Source organism: Staurois parvus, unplaced genomic scaffold (assembly GCF_062004578.1).
Source record: "Staurois parvus isolate SC_StPar_1 unplaced genomic scaffold, SC_StPar_1.0 ptg001227l, whole genome shotgun sequence".
NCBI classification, from domain to species: Eukaryota; Metazoa; Chordata; class Amphibia; order Anura; family Ranidae; genus Staurois; species Staurois parvus.
The window spans coordinates 1,108,892-1,126,195 of NW_028319023.1; the positions used below are offsets into that span (position 1 = coordinate 1,108,892).

The window sequence follows — 17,304 nt, forward strand, 5'->3', positions numbered from 1 at the left end:
TTTCAGATCAGCCAATGAGATTGTCTGGATTTGTTTTCTCATTTTGTCTCTCATAGTTGAGGTCTCCCTATGATGCCAATTACAGGCCTCTCTCATCTTTGTAAGTGGGAGAACTTGTACCATTGGTGGGGACTAAATACTTTTTTGCCACACTGTATGAATAATATTGATCCCCTCACTGACTATATACAATAATATTGATCCTCTCACTGACTACATATATTAATATTGATCCCCTCACTGACTATATACAATAATATTGGAGACCTCACTGACTATATACAATAATATTGATCCTCTCACTGACTATATATAATAATATTGATCCCTTCAGTTACTATATACAATAATATTGATCCTCTCACTGACTATATACAATAATATTGATCCTCACTGACTATATATAATAATATTGATCCTCTCACTGACTATATATAATAATATTGATCCCCTCACTGACTATATATAATAATATTGATGATCTCACTGACTATATATAAAAATATTGATCCTCACTGACTATATATAATAATATTGATGATCTCACTGACTATATATAATAATATTGATCCTCACTGACTATATATAATATTGATCCCCTCACTGACTATATATAATAATATTGATCCCCTCACTGACTATATACAATAATATTGATCCCCTCACTGACTATATATAATAATATTGATCCTCACTGACTATATACAATAATATTGATGACCTCACTGACTATATACAATAAATGGTACAACAATCCAGCATTCTCCAGTAGATCACACATCGCTATCTGTACACTCTCCTGAAAAGTTCCCTCCAATGAGCACACCATTCCTCCGTCACGTGACCCGCCCTGAGAGTCCCTCCGTACAGTAGAGGTGATAGAAGGGGCGGAGTTGCAGTTCCGTACAGTAGGTGTGAAGGGAGAGGCGTGGCCCTCATATGTTGCTCTGTATGGACGGGGCGTGGTTTGGTGTCAGTGCCCTGTGAAGGATTGAATCTTGCAGGGTGTACGGGGGGGAGGAGGGGTTCGCGCTCTGTATTCCGCACATGCGCAGTCTGGCTGTCAGTGAGTAGGCGGTGTAGAAGTCTCCTCCTCCTGTCCCTCCCCAGGCTCCTCCCCTAGTCTCGGCCTCGGTCGGGGTGTCGGAGGCCGTAGCTGTCAGTCCGGAGAGATCGGAGGGGAGAGAAGGTGGTAGGATCCGTGTAGAGGGAGGAGGAGCTCGGTTCTCGGTGGAGGGGCCCTCTCATTGTCCCCATAGTTCAGGTGTAGGTGGGGGGTATATCTAGTCATTGGCCAGTATAGGGGCCCCTGGGGGTCCATATTGGGTGTAGAGGACAGTTAGGGCCCCCATTGGATTTTAGGGGTTCTCAGGGATTCAGTATAGGGGGAGGGGGTCGGTTAGGGCCTATATTTGGGGTCTCTGGAGGTCCATTTTGGGTGCAGAGGGCAGCTGTGGTCAGGTTTACATATTGGGGTCCCTTGGAAGGTCAGTATTGGGTGTTGGGGTCCATATTAGGTGTTAGGAGCCCTCAGAAGGTCCATATTAATTGTTTGGGGTCCTTGGAAAGTCTTTATTGGGTGTTGGGGGGCTGTCAGAGATCCATATTTGATATTGAGGGGTCCTCAAAGATTCATATTGGATGTTGGGGGGTCCTCAGAGATCTATATTGAGTGTTGGGGTCCCTTGGACGATCAGTATTGGGTGTTGGGGTCCTTGGAAGGTCCACATTAGGTATTAGAAGCCCTCAGAAGGTCTGTATTGGGTGTTTGGGGCCCTTGGATGGTCCATATTAAGTGTCCGGGGTCCTTGGAAAGTCTTTATTGGGTGTTGGAGGGGCCCTCAGATCCATATTGGGTGTTGGGAGCCCTTGGAAGGTCCATATTAAGTGTTCAAGGTCCTTGGAAAGTTTTTATTGGTTGTTGGGGGGCCCTCAGAGATCCATATTGGGTGTTGGGAGCCCTTGGAAGGTCCATATTAAGTGTCTGAGGTCCTTGGAAAGTCATTATTGGTTGCTGGGGGGGCCCTCAGATCCATATTGGGTGTTGGGAGCCCTTGGAAGGTCCATATTGGGTGTAGGGAATGGTCAGGCTCCTCCTTGGGGTCAGTCGGGGTCCATATTGGCCTTACACAGGACAGACTGTGAAGTGCTAGGGGCCCCCATGTCTGGCGGGGCCCGGTCCCTCAGTCCCCTCCTTGTACATGCGGAGCAGATGTGGCGCAGTCCCTGGACGGATCCCTCCCCCGAGGAGCGTTGTAGTGGGGTGGCCCCTCCCCACATGTGAGGACCATGTGACCGTCCCGCCTGTCTCTCCTTCCTCCCTGGGGAATGTCCGCACATCTCTGATATGGAATTGGATGGAGATCCGGAGTCTGGGGCCCCCAATGGATGTACTCTGACCAGTCAGGGCTCCTGCCGCTTGCGGCCCTCTTCCTACCGGGCCCTTCGCAGCGCTGTCTCCAACCTGGCCCGCATCGACGACTTCTACTGCGAGAGGATCGGGACCGGCTTCTTCTCTGAGGTTTACAAGGTAGGACCGTGATTGGACCATGTGTGTGCAGTATTTACAGATGGCTGGGGGCCCCTAGAGCCTCCCAAGAATGCACTGGGGCCTCCCACAAATGCACCGGGGCCCCCATTTACCCCTGCAGTGCATTGGGGCCTCTGCCCATGAAGTGGGGTCTCTGGGAACCTCTTACAATACACCTGGGCCCCATAGTCTTTGAAGGTGTAGTGGGCCCCCCCCCCCCGAGGGCCATTTACAATGCCCTGCGGCCCCCACAATGCAGTAGGACCCCCAGAGCTTCCTGTGCTGCAGTAGGGTCCACCAGAGACCTGCACAATGCCCTGGGACCCTCAAAGCTTCCTGCAAAGCATTGCCCCCCCCCCCAATCTCATACAGTGCAGTGGGGCCCCCAAAGCCTCCTGCAATGCTCCTGGGCCCTACAGAGTGGTCTGTAATCCTCTAGCAGTGCAATGGAGCCCCCTGGGGCCTTGCCCAATGTCCTAGGGCCCCCAGAGGTTCCTGCAAACCACTTGGGCACCCTGGAGCCTTACACAATACCCAGGGGACCCCAAAGCTTTCTGTAATGCAACTGGTCCCCTGGAGTCTTGCCCAGTGCTCTGGGGGCCCCAGAGTGTCCTGCAGTGCATCAGGACATCTGTGAGTGCAGTTTTTCCCCATGGTGCCTTGCCCAATGCTCTGGGTCCCCAAGAGTGTCCTGCAGTGTAATGCGGCCCCCTGGTGTCTTGCCCAATGCTCTTGGGCGCCACATGTGTCCTGTAGTGCAGTGTGGCCCCATGGTGCCTTGCCTAATGCTCTGGGGCCCCATGAGTGTCCTGCAGTGCAGTCCCATGGTGCCTTGCCCAATGCTTTGGGGCCCCAAGATTTTCCTGCAATGCTCCAGTCCATTGCCGTCTATTGGAGGAAGGTGGGCGGGGTCACGGGTTGTATTGATACATTTTCTATACATTGTATCGGATGGATCCTCTGTGTATATTTCCCTGTCAGTGCAGCGGGATGACGTGTTCATTGTGGAGATCTGTCCGTCCTCAGTTTTGTGCGGTTTAGCGCTGCCGGTGGGCGGGGCCACATACAGACCGCCGTTATGAAGCGCTCACATTTCGTACACACTGACTTTTTTTTTTTAATAACTTACAAAATGCTGGCTGGATGCCGGAGAAGCCAAAAGTTTGATGGGACGGCTGTGTGAGGGGCGGGGACAGTGAGGTTTGATGGGACGGCTTTGTGAGGGGCGGGGACAGTGAGGTTTGATCGGACAACTGTGTAAGGGGCGGGGACAGTGAGGTTTGATCGGACTAGTGTGTGAGGGGCGGGGACAGTGAGGTTTGATGGGACGAGTGTGTAAGGGGCGGGGACAGTGAGGTTTGATCGGACTAGTGTGTGAGGGGCGGGGACAGTGAGGTTTGATGGGACGAGTGTGTGAGGGGCGGGGACAGTGAGGTTTGATGGGACGGCTTTGTGAGGGGCGGGGACAGTGAGGTTTGATCGGACAACTGTGTGAGGGGCGGGGACAGTGAGGTTTCATGGGACGGCTGTGTGAGGGGAGGCGACAGTGAGGTTTGATGGGACGGCTGTGTGAGGGGAGGGGACAGTGAGGTTTGATGGGACGGCTGTGTGAGGGGCGGGGACAGTGAGGTTTGATGGTAGGAGTGTGTGAGGGGCGGGGACAGTGAGGTTTGATGGGACGGCTGTGTGAGGGGCGGGGACAGTGAGGTTTGATGGTAGGAGTGTGTGAGGGGCGGGGACAGTGAGGTTTGATGGGACGAGTGTGTGAGGGGCGGGGACAGTGAGGTTTGATGGGGCGGCTGTGTGAGGGGCGGGGACAGTGTGATGGTGATCTGCACTCCTCATCCTTGTCATGAGATGTGATTTCCCCGCCAACTACAACTCTCATCATTCACAGCATCCCGTACATCCACACATCATACAGCGCCCCGCGTCCATTTATCAAACCTGCCTGAGACATGGGGTCACTAGCTCAGAGGTTAAATGTACTATGGGATCATGGGAAAGAATCACCAGTACTATGGGGGTCACCAGCTGGAAGAGGATCACCAGTACTATGGGGTCCCCAGCTGGAAGAGGATCACCGGTACTATGGGGTCCCCAGCTGGAAGAGGATCACCGGCACTATGGGGTCCCCAGCTGGAAGAGGATCACCGGTACTATGGGGGTCCCCAGCTGGAAGAGGATCACCGGCACTATGGGATCCCCAGCTGGAAGAGGATCACCGGTACTATGGGGGTCCCCAGCTGGAAGAGGATCACCGGCACTATGGGGTCCCCAGCTGGAAGAGGATCACCAGTACTATGGGGGTCCCCAGCTGGAAGAGGATCACCAGTACTATGGGGTCACCACCTGGTAGCTTATTACCTGTACTAGAGTGGGTACCTGTACTACTGAAGTCACTGCCTGGTAGGGGGTCACTTATACTACTGGGGTTCCCAGCCTGGTTGGGGGTCACCTGTACTACTGGGGGTCACAATTTAAGGGACAGCTGTACTACTGGAGTCACCTGTACTGCCAGAATACAGTACTGCTTTGGAGGATTACCTGTACCACAGGCATCAACCCCTGGTAGGGGGTCAATTGTCCTTTTTGGGGCCATTGACTGGTACAGGGTCACCGCCTGGTATGGGGTCACCTGTATTATGGGGTCACCGCCTGGTATGGGGTCACCTGTACTATAGGGGCATCGTCTGGTATGGAGTCACCTGTACTATAGGGGCATCGCCTGGTATGGAGTCACCTCTACTATGGGGTCACCGCCTGGTATGACTATGAGGTCACCTCTACTATGAGGTCACCGCCTGGTATGGGGTCACCGCCTGGTATGAGGTCACCTCTACTATGGGGTCACCGCCTGGTATGAGGTCACCTCTACTATGGGGTCACCGCCTGGTATGAGGTCACCTCTACTATGGGGTCACCGCCTGGTATGAGGTCACCTGTACTATGGGGTCACCGCCTGGTATGGGGTCACCTGTACTATGGGGTCACCGCCTGGTATGGGGTCACCTGTACTATGGGGTCACCTGTACTATGGGGTCACCGCCTGGTATGGGGGTCACCTGTACTATGGGGTCACCGCCTGGTATGGGGGTCACCTGTACTATGGGGTCACCGCCTGGTATGGGGGTCACCTGTACTATGGGGTCACCTGTACTATGGGGTCACCTGTACTATGGGGTCACCTGTACTATGGGGTCACCGCCTGGTATGAGGTCACCTGTACTATGGGGTCACCGCCTGGTATGAGGTCACCTGTACTATGGGGTCACCGCCTGGTATGAGGTCACTTGTACCACAGGGTTTACAACCTGAAAAGAGGTCACCTGTACCAAAAGGGTCACCACCTGGGAGGGGTCATCACACACCGTCCTATAAAGCCGGACTGTAAACTGTCATCTCATTTTACTAGACTCTCCGACAACCAACACACACCCTGCAATCACCTCTGAGTCCTCTTCTCATTTACATTTATGGTCGGGTTGTCACCCAACTGAACCTTCATTACTATGGAATGAGGTCATCTCCTGTACAGCTACACATACGTTCCACATTGTTCACAAGATCCGCATCCCAGATCCCTCCACATCCCAGATCCCTCCACATCCCAGATCCCTCCACATCCCAGATCCCTCCACATCCCAGATCCCTCCACATCCCGGATTCCTCCACATCACCCAACTGAACCTTTATTATTATGCAATGAGGTCATCTCGTGTACAGCTACACATACGTTCCACATTGTTCACAAGATCTGCATCCCGGATCCGTCCACGTCCCGGATCCCGTCCACGTCCCGGATCCCGTCCACGTCCCGGATCCCGTCCACGTCCCGGATCCCGTCCACGTCCCGGATCCCGTCCACGTCCCGGATCCCGTCCACGTCCCGGATCCCGTCCACGTCCCGGATCCCGTCCACGTCCCGGATTCCGTCCACGTCCCGGATTCCGTCCACGTCCCGGATTCCGTCCACGTCCCGGATTCCGTCCACGTCCCGGATTCCGTCCACGTCCCGGATCCCTCCGCATCTCGGATCCCTCCACATCACCCAACTGAACCTTTATTACTATGCAATGAGCTCATCTCGTGTACAGCTACACATACGTTCCACATTGTTCACAAGATCCGCATCCCGGTTCCCTCCGCATCCCGGATCCCTCCGCATCCCGGATCCCTCCGCATCCCGGATCCCTCCGCATCCCGGTTCCCTCCGCATCCCGGATCCCTCCACATCCCGGATCTGACTGTGCAGACATTGATGAGAAGATCCCTCCATACACTGAAGGGTGGTACTTCATCTCCTCCCCATCTGTGCTCATTGATTTGCTTGGTGACAGGTTCTCTTCACCTCCATGGAGGAGGTTGGCGCCTGTGTGGTGGTACGATACCCATGGTGGGTGGGGTGACTGGTGTCATGTGATGTGGAGTGCGCGCTCTGCAGATCAGTGCTGGAAATAACGGTTCCTCTAATCTGATAATCTTATTAAAGCTTCTGAGCGAGTCTCATGATGGCTGCAGAGCTTCCTGTAAGTGACGGGGGGGTGGTAATATTCGTCTTTATCAGCTGATATTTGCACCCCCACAGACCGGGATCTGGACGTTCTCCTACTTCTCTCGGTTTATTCTCCTTTTAGAACCTGAGGCAGAACTCTTCCTTTTAACTCTTTCTCCAGTTGACCTCTCAGTGCCCATCCTTGCAATCCGTATCTTCTGCTGAGGCGTCTCTACGATCGTTCTGCGGTGGGGTGGGATCTCGGATTACGGCAATCTGTGCTAACACACCAACTTAGACCGGCACCCCAGTGTGCAGGACATTAGGTGATGACAGATCTGCAGCCACTAGAGGGCGATGGCAACTCTCTGGTGATTGGGAGGGCCAGGGCGAGGCTCTGGTGGTCGGGAGGGCCAGGGCAAGTACAGACAATCTGTAGGAATGGTGCATGCTCATGACAGTCCTAAGCCACCTAGAGGAGTATGGAGCATTCATAAGAATGATGCATACTCATGGCGGCCTCAGCCAACCAGAGGAATACAGACCTTCCACAGGAATGGTGCATACTTATGGCGGTCCCAGCCAACCAGAGCAGTATGGACTGTCCATAGGAATGGTGCATGCTCATGGAGGTCTTTAGCCATTTAGGGGTGTACAGACTCTGTAAAAACGGTGCATACTCATAGTGGTCTTCAGCTATCTGGAGGAGTATGGACCTTCCATAGGAATGGGGCATACTCATGGTGGACCCAGCCATCCAAGCCATCCAGAGTATGGACCTTCCACAGGAATGGGGCATACTCTGGGTGGCCCCTAGCCATCCAGAGGAGTATGGACCTTTCATAGGAATGCTGGACCCCAGCCATCCAGAGGAGTATGGACCTTCCAATGGATTGGTGGACCCCAGCCATCCAGAGGAGTATGGACCTTCCAAAGGAATGGTGCATGCTCATGGTGGCCCCCAGCCATCCAGAGGAGTATGGACCTTCCATAGGAATGGTGCATACTCATGGTGGACCCCAGCTAATCAGAGGAATATGGACCATTCAACAGCCTCAAGTCAGTCTATAGGAATGGTGCATAGGCATGGTGGCCTCATCCAACCAAATAAGTACCGACCTTTGATATGAACAGCACATACTTATGGCAGCCCCAGCCAACCAGAGGAATATGGACCTTCCATAGGAATGGTGCATACTCACGGTGGCCCCCAGCCATCCAGAGAAGTATGGACCCTCCAACGGAATGTGCCCACTAGGCTCAGAGCAGTCTATAGGAATGGGGGATACTCATGGTGCCCCCTGTTATCCAGAGGAGTATGGACCTTCCATAGGAGTATGGACCTTCCATAGGAATGGTGCACACTCATGGTGGCCTCCAGCCATCCAGAGGAATATAGGCCCTCCAATGGAGTGTGCCCACTAGGCTCAGGGCAGTCTATAGGAATGGGGCATACTCATGGTGCCCCCAGTCATCCAGAGGAGTATGGACCTTCCATAGGAATGGTGCACAATAGGCAATGATTTTCTCCTTGTAAAGGTTGTATGTCATCTGCCATGGCAAGCATTTATGGCTGGCTGCCCTTCGGGTTGGATGGGTTTAGTGGACAATCTTACTAAATGTGGAGTCGTCCTTTAAATTTTTTTTTCAGCACCTTTCTGCGGTTCCAGCTGGCAGATCTCGGGAAGATCGGGCAGGCCATTGATCAGCACTGCAGGGTATTCATACCAAGCTCTTCCAGTGATGGACAATGCTGGAGGACGGTGCGCACACGCCTGCCCAGTGCCTGTGATGGACAATGCTGGAGGACGGTGCGCACACGCCTGCCCAGTGTCTGTGATGGACAATGCTGGAGGACGGTGCGCACACGCCTGCCCAGTGTCTGTGATGGACAATGCTGGAGGACGGTGCGCACACGCCTGCCCAGTGTCTGTGATGGACAATGCTGGAGGACGGTGCGCACACGCCTGCCCAGTGTCTGTGATGGACAATGCTGGAGGGCGGTGCGCACACGCCTGCCCAGTGTCTGTGGAGGACGGTGCGCACACGCCTGCCCAGTGTCTGTGGAGGACGGTGCGCACACGCCTGCCCAGTGCCTGTGGAGGACGGTGCGCACACGCCTGCCCAGTGCCTGTGGAGGACGGTGCGCACACGCCTGCCCAGTGCCTGTGGAGGACGGTGCGCACACGCCTGCCCAGTGCCTGTGGAGGACGGTGCGCACACGCCTGCCCAGTGCCTGTGGAGGACGGTGCGCACACGCCTGCCCAGTGCCTGTGGAGGACGGTGCGCACACGCCTGCCCAGTGCCTGTGGAGGACGGTGCGCACACGCCTGCCCAGTGCCTGTGGAGGACGGTGCGCACACGCCTGCCCAGTGCCTGTGGAGGACGGTGCGCACACGCCTGCCCAGTGCCTGTGATGGACAATGCTGGAGGACGGTGCGCACACGCCTGCCCAGTGTCTATGTGTGAGGCTCTCCGTATAGGTCGTGTCTGTGCTTCGTCCGGTCAGTGAGATCCCGCTGTGCGTCCCGTAATCCGGCCTCTCTGACAGCTGCCGCGCACAATCACCCCTTACCAAGGCCTGGAGCCGGAGTCTGCAGCTGGATCGACCTCCTTCAGCACAGTCCTACGATGGAGGTTCCACATTGCCGATGACGGGGGAAGTCCCACTTGTCGGTTGTAATGGCCCAGAATTGAACGTCATATGGAGGGAACCGAGAGGAGGAACATTCCCGGAGGCTGTTGTGTAGTAGGAAGCTGAACACGCACGACCAGTGCAGCTCTGTAATTCACATGTCGATAAATGTATTCTATAAATTCGAGCAGTGTGAGTCACTGAATGTGACCTGGTATCAGCCTCTGTACAGCAGAGCCCAGACTGGGAAAGGGAGAAGCAGCACAAGGAGCCAGTTTTATGTGTTGACAAAAAGCATGCTGATAGGAGGGGGGAGCAGAGTCACAAATAGATGAGCCTATCGCTGTATAGTCAGTCTAGGTGACCTGGGCTTGCAGGAATCGGGTGAATGATGCTAGCTGTCTGAGGACCTTTAGTGGCTCAGGGCAGGCTACCCTTCAGGATGGGTGGGTTTCATGGACAGAAATGAAGCAGGGGGTAAATCTCTCGCGTGAAGATGAATGTTGCAGCACAGTCTGGTTTTATTATTTTAGACCTTTTTTTTTTATGTTGATATTTGTGGTTGGAGTTCTGCTTAAGGGGGAAAAAAAGGAAACCTTTGATTATCAAACGCTGAAAGTGGAACTCCAGCCAGAAATATTTTCCACTAGGTCTGGATGGAGTAGAGAAGAGTTGGGACCTTTGTTGGATATTTAGTTCTATCCGTGTCCCCGGTGGGGATTTTGTCCTTCACTTCCTGTCCTGGTGACACTAATTCCCCTCTGTGGATTATATTCCCCACATACAACTGGAAAGGGCTCATTGGTGTCACCAGTGGGAATAAAAACCTGGCAGAAGTTCCAGTTAGAGCCCACCGGTTCCCGCTGCTGTGAATGTAACTACAGGTTGGCCGGGCACTTCCTGAGCGCTCGGCAGGGGAGTTGGGATGTCCATGCGAGTCATTGGAAAGTCATACGAAGCTCGATAAACACGGTGCCAGGTGGATTGGTACAATGCGCTCCATCTCACCTAGCTAATAGAGGGGCCCGTGGTTGGGTCAGAAAGCTCGATACCCATGGACACGTGTGCTGGGTGAATCGGTACAATGTACACCATCCTACCTTGCGTTGGAGGGGTCAATGGTTGGGTGAGGAAGCTCAATGAACAAGGACGTGTGCCAGACAGGTTGGTTCAGTGTATACCATCTCATCAGCTGTTGGGGTGGCCCATGGTTGGCTCGATACACATGGACATGTATGCTGGGTGAATCGGTACAATGTATTCCACCTCACCTAGCTAATAGAGGGGCCCATGGTTGGCTCAGAAAGCTCGATACCCATGGACACGTGTGCTGGGTGAATCCGTACAATGTATTCCACCTCCCCTAGCTGTTGGTGGGGCCCTTGGTTGGCTCAGAAAGCTCGATACCCATGGACACGTGTGCTGGGTGAATCCGTACAATGTGCACCATCTTACCTTGCGTTGGAGGGGTCAGTGGTTAGGTGAAGAAGCTCAATAAACAAGGACATGTGTGCCAGACAGAATGGTACAATGTACTCCATCTCACCAGCTGTTGGTGGGGCCCATGGTTGGCTCAGAAAGCTCGATACACATGGACATGTATGCTGGGTGAATCGGTACAATGTGCACCATCTTACCTTGCGTTGGAGGGGTCAATGGTTGGGTGAGGAAGCTCAATGAACAAGGACGTGTGCCAGACAGGTTGGTTCAGTGTATACCATCTCATCAGCTGTTGGGGTGGCCCATGGTTGGCTCGATACACATGGACATGTATGCTGGGTGAATCGGTACAATGTATTCCACCTCACCTAGCTAATAGAGGGGCCCATGGTTGGCTCAGAAAGCTCGATACCCATGGACACGTGTGCTGGGTGAATCCGTACAATGTATTCCACCTCCCCTAGCTGTTGGTGGGGCCCTTGGTTGGCTCAGAAAGCTCGATACCCATGGACACGTGTGCTGGGTGAATCCGTACAATGTGCACCATCTTACCTTGCGTTGGAGGGGTCAGTGGTTAGGTGAAGAAGCTCAATAAACAAGGACATGTGTGCCAGACAGAATGGTACAATGTACTCCATCTCACCAGCTGTTGGTGGGGCCCATGGTTGGCTCAGAAAGCTCGATACACATGGACATGTATGCTGGGTGAATCGGTACAATGTGCACCATCTTACCTTGCTTTGGAGGGGTCAATGGTTGGGTGAGGAAGCTCAATGAACATGAACATGTGTGGCAGACAGGTTGTTCAATGTATACCATCTCATCAGCTGTTGGGATGGCCCATGGTTGGCTCAGAAAGCTCGATACACATGAACATGTGTGCTGGGTGAATCTGTACAATGTGCACCATCCTACCTTGCGTTTGAGGGATTAATGGGTGAAGAAGTTCAATAAATAAGGACTTGTGTTCTGGGTGAATCAGTACAATGTACGCCGTCTCGCCTTGCTGTCGGGGAAGATTCCGGTTTTCTGTTTGGGACAGAAAGCTCAATACACATGGACATGTGTCCCAGGTGGATTGGTACAATGCGCTCCATCTCACCTAGCTAATAGGGGGGCCCATGGTTGGCTCAGAAAGCTCGATACACATGGATACGTGTTCTGGGTGAATCGGTACAATGTACACCATCTTACCTTGCATTGGAGGGGTCAATGGTTGGGTGAGGAAGCTCAATGAACATGTGTGGCAGACAGATTGGTTCAGTGTATACCATCTCATCAGCTGTTGGAGGGGCCCATGGTTGGCTCAGAAAGCTTGATACAAATGGACACGTGCTGGGTGAATCTGTACAACGTACACCGTCCTACCTTGCGTTTGAGGGATTCATGGGTGAAGAAGTTCAATAACTAAGGACTTGTGTTCTGGGTGAATCAGTACAATGTACGCTGTCTCGCCTTGCTGTCGGGGAAGATTCCAGTTTTCTGTTTTGGACAGAAAGCTCAATAAACATGGACATGTGTGCTGGTTGAATCGGTACAATGTATTCCACCTCCCCTAGCTGTTGGAGTGGCCCATGGTTGGCTCAGAAAGCTCGATACACATGGACATGTGTGCTGGGTGAATCCATACAATGTACTCCGTCTCACCTTGCTGTCGGGGAAGATTCTGTTTTTCTGTTTGGGACAGAAAGCTCAATAAACATGGACATGTGTGCCAGACAGATTGGTCCAATGTGTACCATCTCACCAGCTGTTGGTGGGGCCTGTGGTTGTGTCAGAAAGCTCGATACACAATGACACGTGTGCCTGGAGCATTGGTACAATGTGCAACATCTTATCCAGCTGTTGGAAGACCTGTGGTTGATGCCAGATGGAGTGCATTGTACCAATCCATCTCACCTAGCTAATAGAGGGGCCCATGGTTGGGTCAGAAAGCTCGATACCCATCGACATGTGTGCTGGGTGAATCAGTACAATGTACTCCATCTCACCTAGCTGTTAGAGGGGCCCATGGTTGGCTCAGAAAGCTTAATACACATGGACATGTATGCTGGGTGAATTGGTACAATGTACACCATCTTACCTTGTGTTGGAGGGGTCAATGGTTAGGTGAGGAAGCTCAATGAACATGTGTGGCAGACAGGTTGGTTCAGTGTATACCATCTCACCAGCTGTTGGTGGGGCCCATGGTTGGGTCAGAAAGCTCGATTCACATGGACATGTATGCTGGGTGAATCAGTACAATGCGCTCCATCTCACCTAGTTAATAGAGGGGCCCGTGGTTGGGTCAGAAAGCTCAATAAACTTGGACACATGTGCTGGGTGAATCAGTACAATGTGCACCATCCTACCTTTTGTGTTTTGAGGGATTAATGGGTGAAGAAGTTCAATAAACAAGGACATGTGTGCCAGACAGGTTGGTACAATGTGCACCATCTCACCTTGCGTTGGAGGGGTCAATGGTTGGGTGAGGAAGCTCAATGAACATGTGTGGCAGACAGGTTGGTTCAATGTATACCATCTCACCAGCTGTTGGAGGGGCCCATGGTTGGGTCAGAAAGCTCAGTAAACGTGGACACGGACTGGGTGAATCGGTACAATGTGCACCATCCTACCTTGTGTTTTGAGGGATTAATGGGTGAAGTTCAATAAACAAGGACATGTGTGGCAGACAGATTGGTACAATGTGCACCATCTCACCAGCTGTTGGTGGGGCCTGTGGTTGCGTCAGAAAGCTCGATACTCAATGCGTGTGCCGGGATGGATCCCTTGTGAAAAAGTCCAGGGAGTGACGAAACGCATCGGGACGCGTGACGTCTGACGCACCCACGCAGAACCGGAAGTGCTGTCGCTGCCATCTTGGAATTGGGAACATGCGTTTTTTCTCATAATAGGACTACACTTGAGTTGTTTTTTATGCTGGAAGCTGATTTCTTCTGTTTTCAATGTAAGCTACTTAATAAATGTTGTTTGTACTTTGCTACCGATCATCTTTAATCTCCGATTTTACTTTATGAGGATCATGGAAGAGTGGCAACAGGACTATTAGGAAGCCTGGAGAGTGCCATCATCCATTGTTTGGGGAGAGCCTGTTATTACTGGCTTAGGGTAATTATCCATTGTTGCACCAGCTGGAGTGAAACCCTTTATTTTTACAATCAATTTTTTTAGAAGTGTTCACTCTATGAGAGCGGGCTTAAGGAGGAACCACCACAGGAGTGGTATGGAGTTTCACTTTTTGACCTAATTATTTGGTTTGTCAATCATCATTTGCACTGTGTGGAGAGGATCACTTATTTGTATTGTTTGACGTTGGAGTGTTCATAGTCACACGGGCATCTTTATGGAGATATATGTTTGGATATTTATTGTATTTATATATTGATTAAGGTGTTCTCTCTTCTTTCACGTGTGAGTTGAGTGCACATGATATGCAGTTTGCATGATACACGATTTGTTGCACTTAGTTGATTTATTTAAAAGGTCATACGCTAGCATAAGTTTTTTTATTTTTATTTTTTGCGGTACACAAAGAATTTGGAAACGTTACGTTGGATTAATAAACAGTGACACCATTTGATTTGGAAGCGGAAAAGACAATGTACAATAGACAATGTTGGGACATTTATTATTTATTTATTTATTGTTTTATTTTTTTTTTTTTGCATTTATTTAGTTTTTATTTAGCCATATATGTTCAGATTGGGATAGATCTATTCACAGAGAAGAGTTTAGTTATTTACGTTGACTTTCAAGGGTGTAAGTTTTTTTACTTTTCTTTCAGGGTGTAGGAGGTATTGTTAGAGTTTGGAGTGTGCAGAGATATTAATATTAGTATTATTATTATTATACAGTATTTATAAAGCGCCAATAGTTCGCTCAGCGCTGTACATTACAAAGGGGGACAGAACATGTGACAGAACAATACCAATACAATGCAAAACATGAGGGGATCGAGGGCCCTGCTCTTTGGAGCTTACAATCTAGGAGGGAGGGGATGGTGGCACAGGAGGAGATAGCTGTGGGGGATGGAGTGGTAGGAAGAGTGGAGGAGGTCGGCAATTAGCAGGGGGTGGGGTAGGCTTCCCTGAAGAGATGGGTTTTCAGGGTGTGCCTAAAGGAGAGGAGAGTAGGTGATAATCTGATGGGTTGGGGTAGGAAGTTCCAGAGGATGGGTGACACCCTGGAGAAATCCTTGAGGCGGGCATGGTAGGAGGAGACCAGGGAACTAGAGAGAAGGAGGTCTTGTGAGGAGCGGAGTGTGCGTGTTGGGTGGTACTTGGATATTAGGTCAGTGATGTAGTTCGGGGCAGTATGGTGGACAGCTTTGTATGTCAGTGTTAGGATTTTGAATTTGATCCGTTGCGCAATCGGAAGCCAGTGGAGGGATTGGCAGAGGGGGGTGGAGGACACTGAGTGGAGGCCAGTGGAGGGATTGGCAGAGGGGGGTGGAGGACACTGAGTGGAGGCCAGTGGAGGGATTGGCAGAGGGGGGTGGAGGACACTGAGTGGAGGCCAGTGGAGGGATTGGCAGAGGGGGGTGGCGGAGATGGAGCGGTTGGAAAGGTGAATGAGTCTGGCGGCCGTATTCAGGATGGACTGAAGCGGGGATAGCCAGCGGCGAGGCAGGCCAGTGAGGAGGGAGTTGCAGTAGTCGAGTCATGATTTGATAATATTGATTATTAATGCGTCAGAAAGCTTGATACACAATGACGTGTGATGGGCTGATTGGTGCAAGGTACACCATCTTACCTAGCTGTTCAGGGGACCAATGGTTGGTGAGGAATCCTAATAAATATGGAAGTGTACTGGGTGAATTGGTACAACGCCTTGCAGTTGGCGTAGATCCATGGTTAGGACAGCTCGATAAACATGATCATGTGTACCAGACAGGTGGGTACAATATATACCACCTTACGAGCTGTTGGTGGGGCCCATGATTGGGTCAGAAAGCTTGATACACAATGACGTGTGCTGGGCTGATTGGTACAAGGTGCACCATCTTACCTAGCTGTTCAGGGGACCAATGGTTGGTGAGGAAGCCTAATTAATTAATAAATATGGATGTGTGTACTAGGCGAATTGGTACAACGTACACCATCTCACCTAGCTGTTGGTGGGGCTCTTGGTTGGGTCAGAAAGTGCGATGCTCAATGACGTGGGCTGGGCTCATTGGTACCATCTTACAAGCTGTTGGTGGGGTCCATGACTGGGTCAGAAAGCTTGATACACAATGACGTGTGCTGGGCTCATTGGTACAAGGTACACCATCTTACCTAGCTGTTCAGGGGACCAATGGGTGGTGAGGAAGCCTAATAAATATGGATGTGTGTACTAGGCGAATTGGTACAATATACACCATCTCACCTAGCTGTTGGTGGGGCTCATGGTTGGGTCAGAAAGCACGATGCTCAATGACATGTGGGCTGGGCTCATTGGTACCATCTTATGAGCTGTTGGGGCCCATGACTGAGTCAGAAAGCTTGATACACAATGACTTGTGACGGGCTGATTGGTACAAGGTACACCATCTCACCTAGCTGTTCAGGGGACCAATTGTTGGTGAGGAATCCTAATAAATATGGACGTGTGTACTGGGTGATTCGGTACAATGTACTTTGTGTCACCTTGCAGTTGGGGAAGGTCCATGGTTAGGACAGCTCAATACACATGAACAGACAGGTGGGTACAATATATACCACCTTACGAGCTGTTGGTGGGGCCCATGATTGGGTCAGAAAGCTTGATACACAATGATGTGTGCTGAGATCATTGGTACAAGGTACAACATCTTAGCTAGCTGTTCAGGGGACCAATGGTTGGTGAGGAAACCTAATTAATAAATATGGATGTGCGTACTAGGCAAATTGGTACAACGCACACCATCTCACCTAGCTGTTGGGCCTCATGGTTGGGTCAGAAAGCGCGATGCCCAGTGACATGTAGGCTGGGCTTATTGGTACCATCTTATGAGCTGTTGGTGGGGCCCATGGTTGGGTCAAAAAGCTTGATGAACATATGTGCCAGGCGGATTGGTGCAATGTACCATGTCTCTCCTACAGTAGCTATTGAGTCAGAAATACCTGTTAGATGGCCCTTTTGAAGGTTGGTTTTGACCCATCCTAAAAGCCCAGGTTCACATTGGCCAGTGATTGTGCTGTTTGTAGTCACCTGACTGTCCAGTGATTGCTCTATGTATAGTCA

General features: G+C 51.4%; 1 protein-coding gene across 1 annotated transcript in view; it reads left to right on the top strand.

The window, feature by feature from the left end:
* The first annotated feature begins 1,112 nt into the window (after window positions 1–1,112).
* The window catches only part of LOC149438013 (dual specificity testis-specific protein kinase 1-like), an 89,572-nt gene continuing 73,380 nt past the window's right edge, over window positions 1,113–17,304 (top strand). The window contains exon 1 of the mRNA XM_089660340.1: window positions 1,113–2,530. Coding sequence (XP_089516466.1) covers window positions 2,348–2,530 — 183 coding nt within the window. The 5' untranslated portion in view covers window positions 1,113–2,347. The remainder of the gene's footprint in view (window positions 2,531–17,304) is intronic.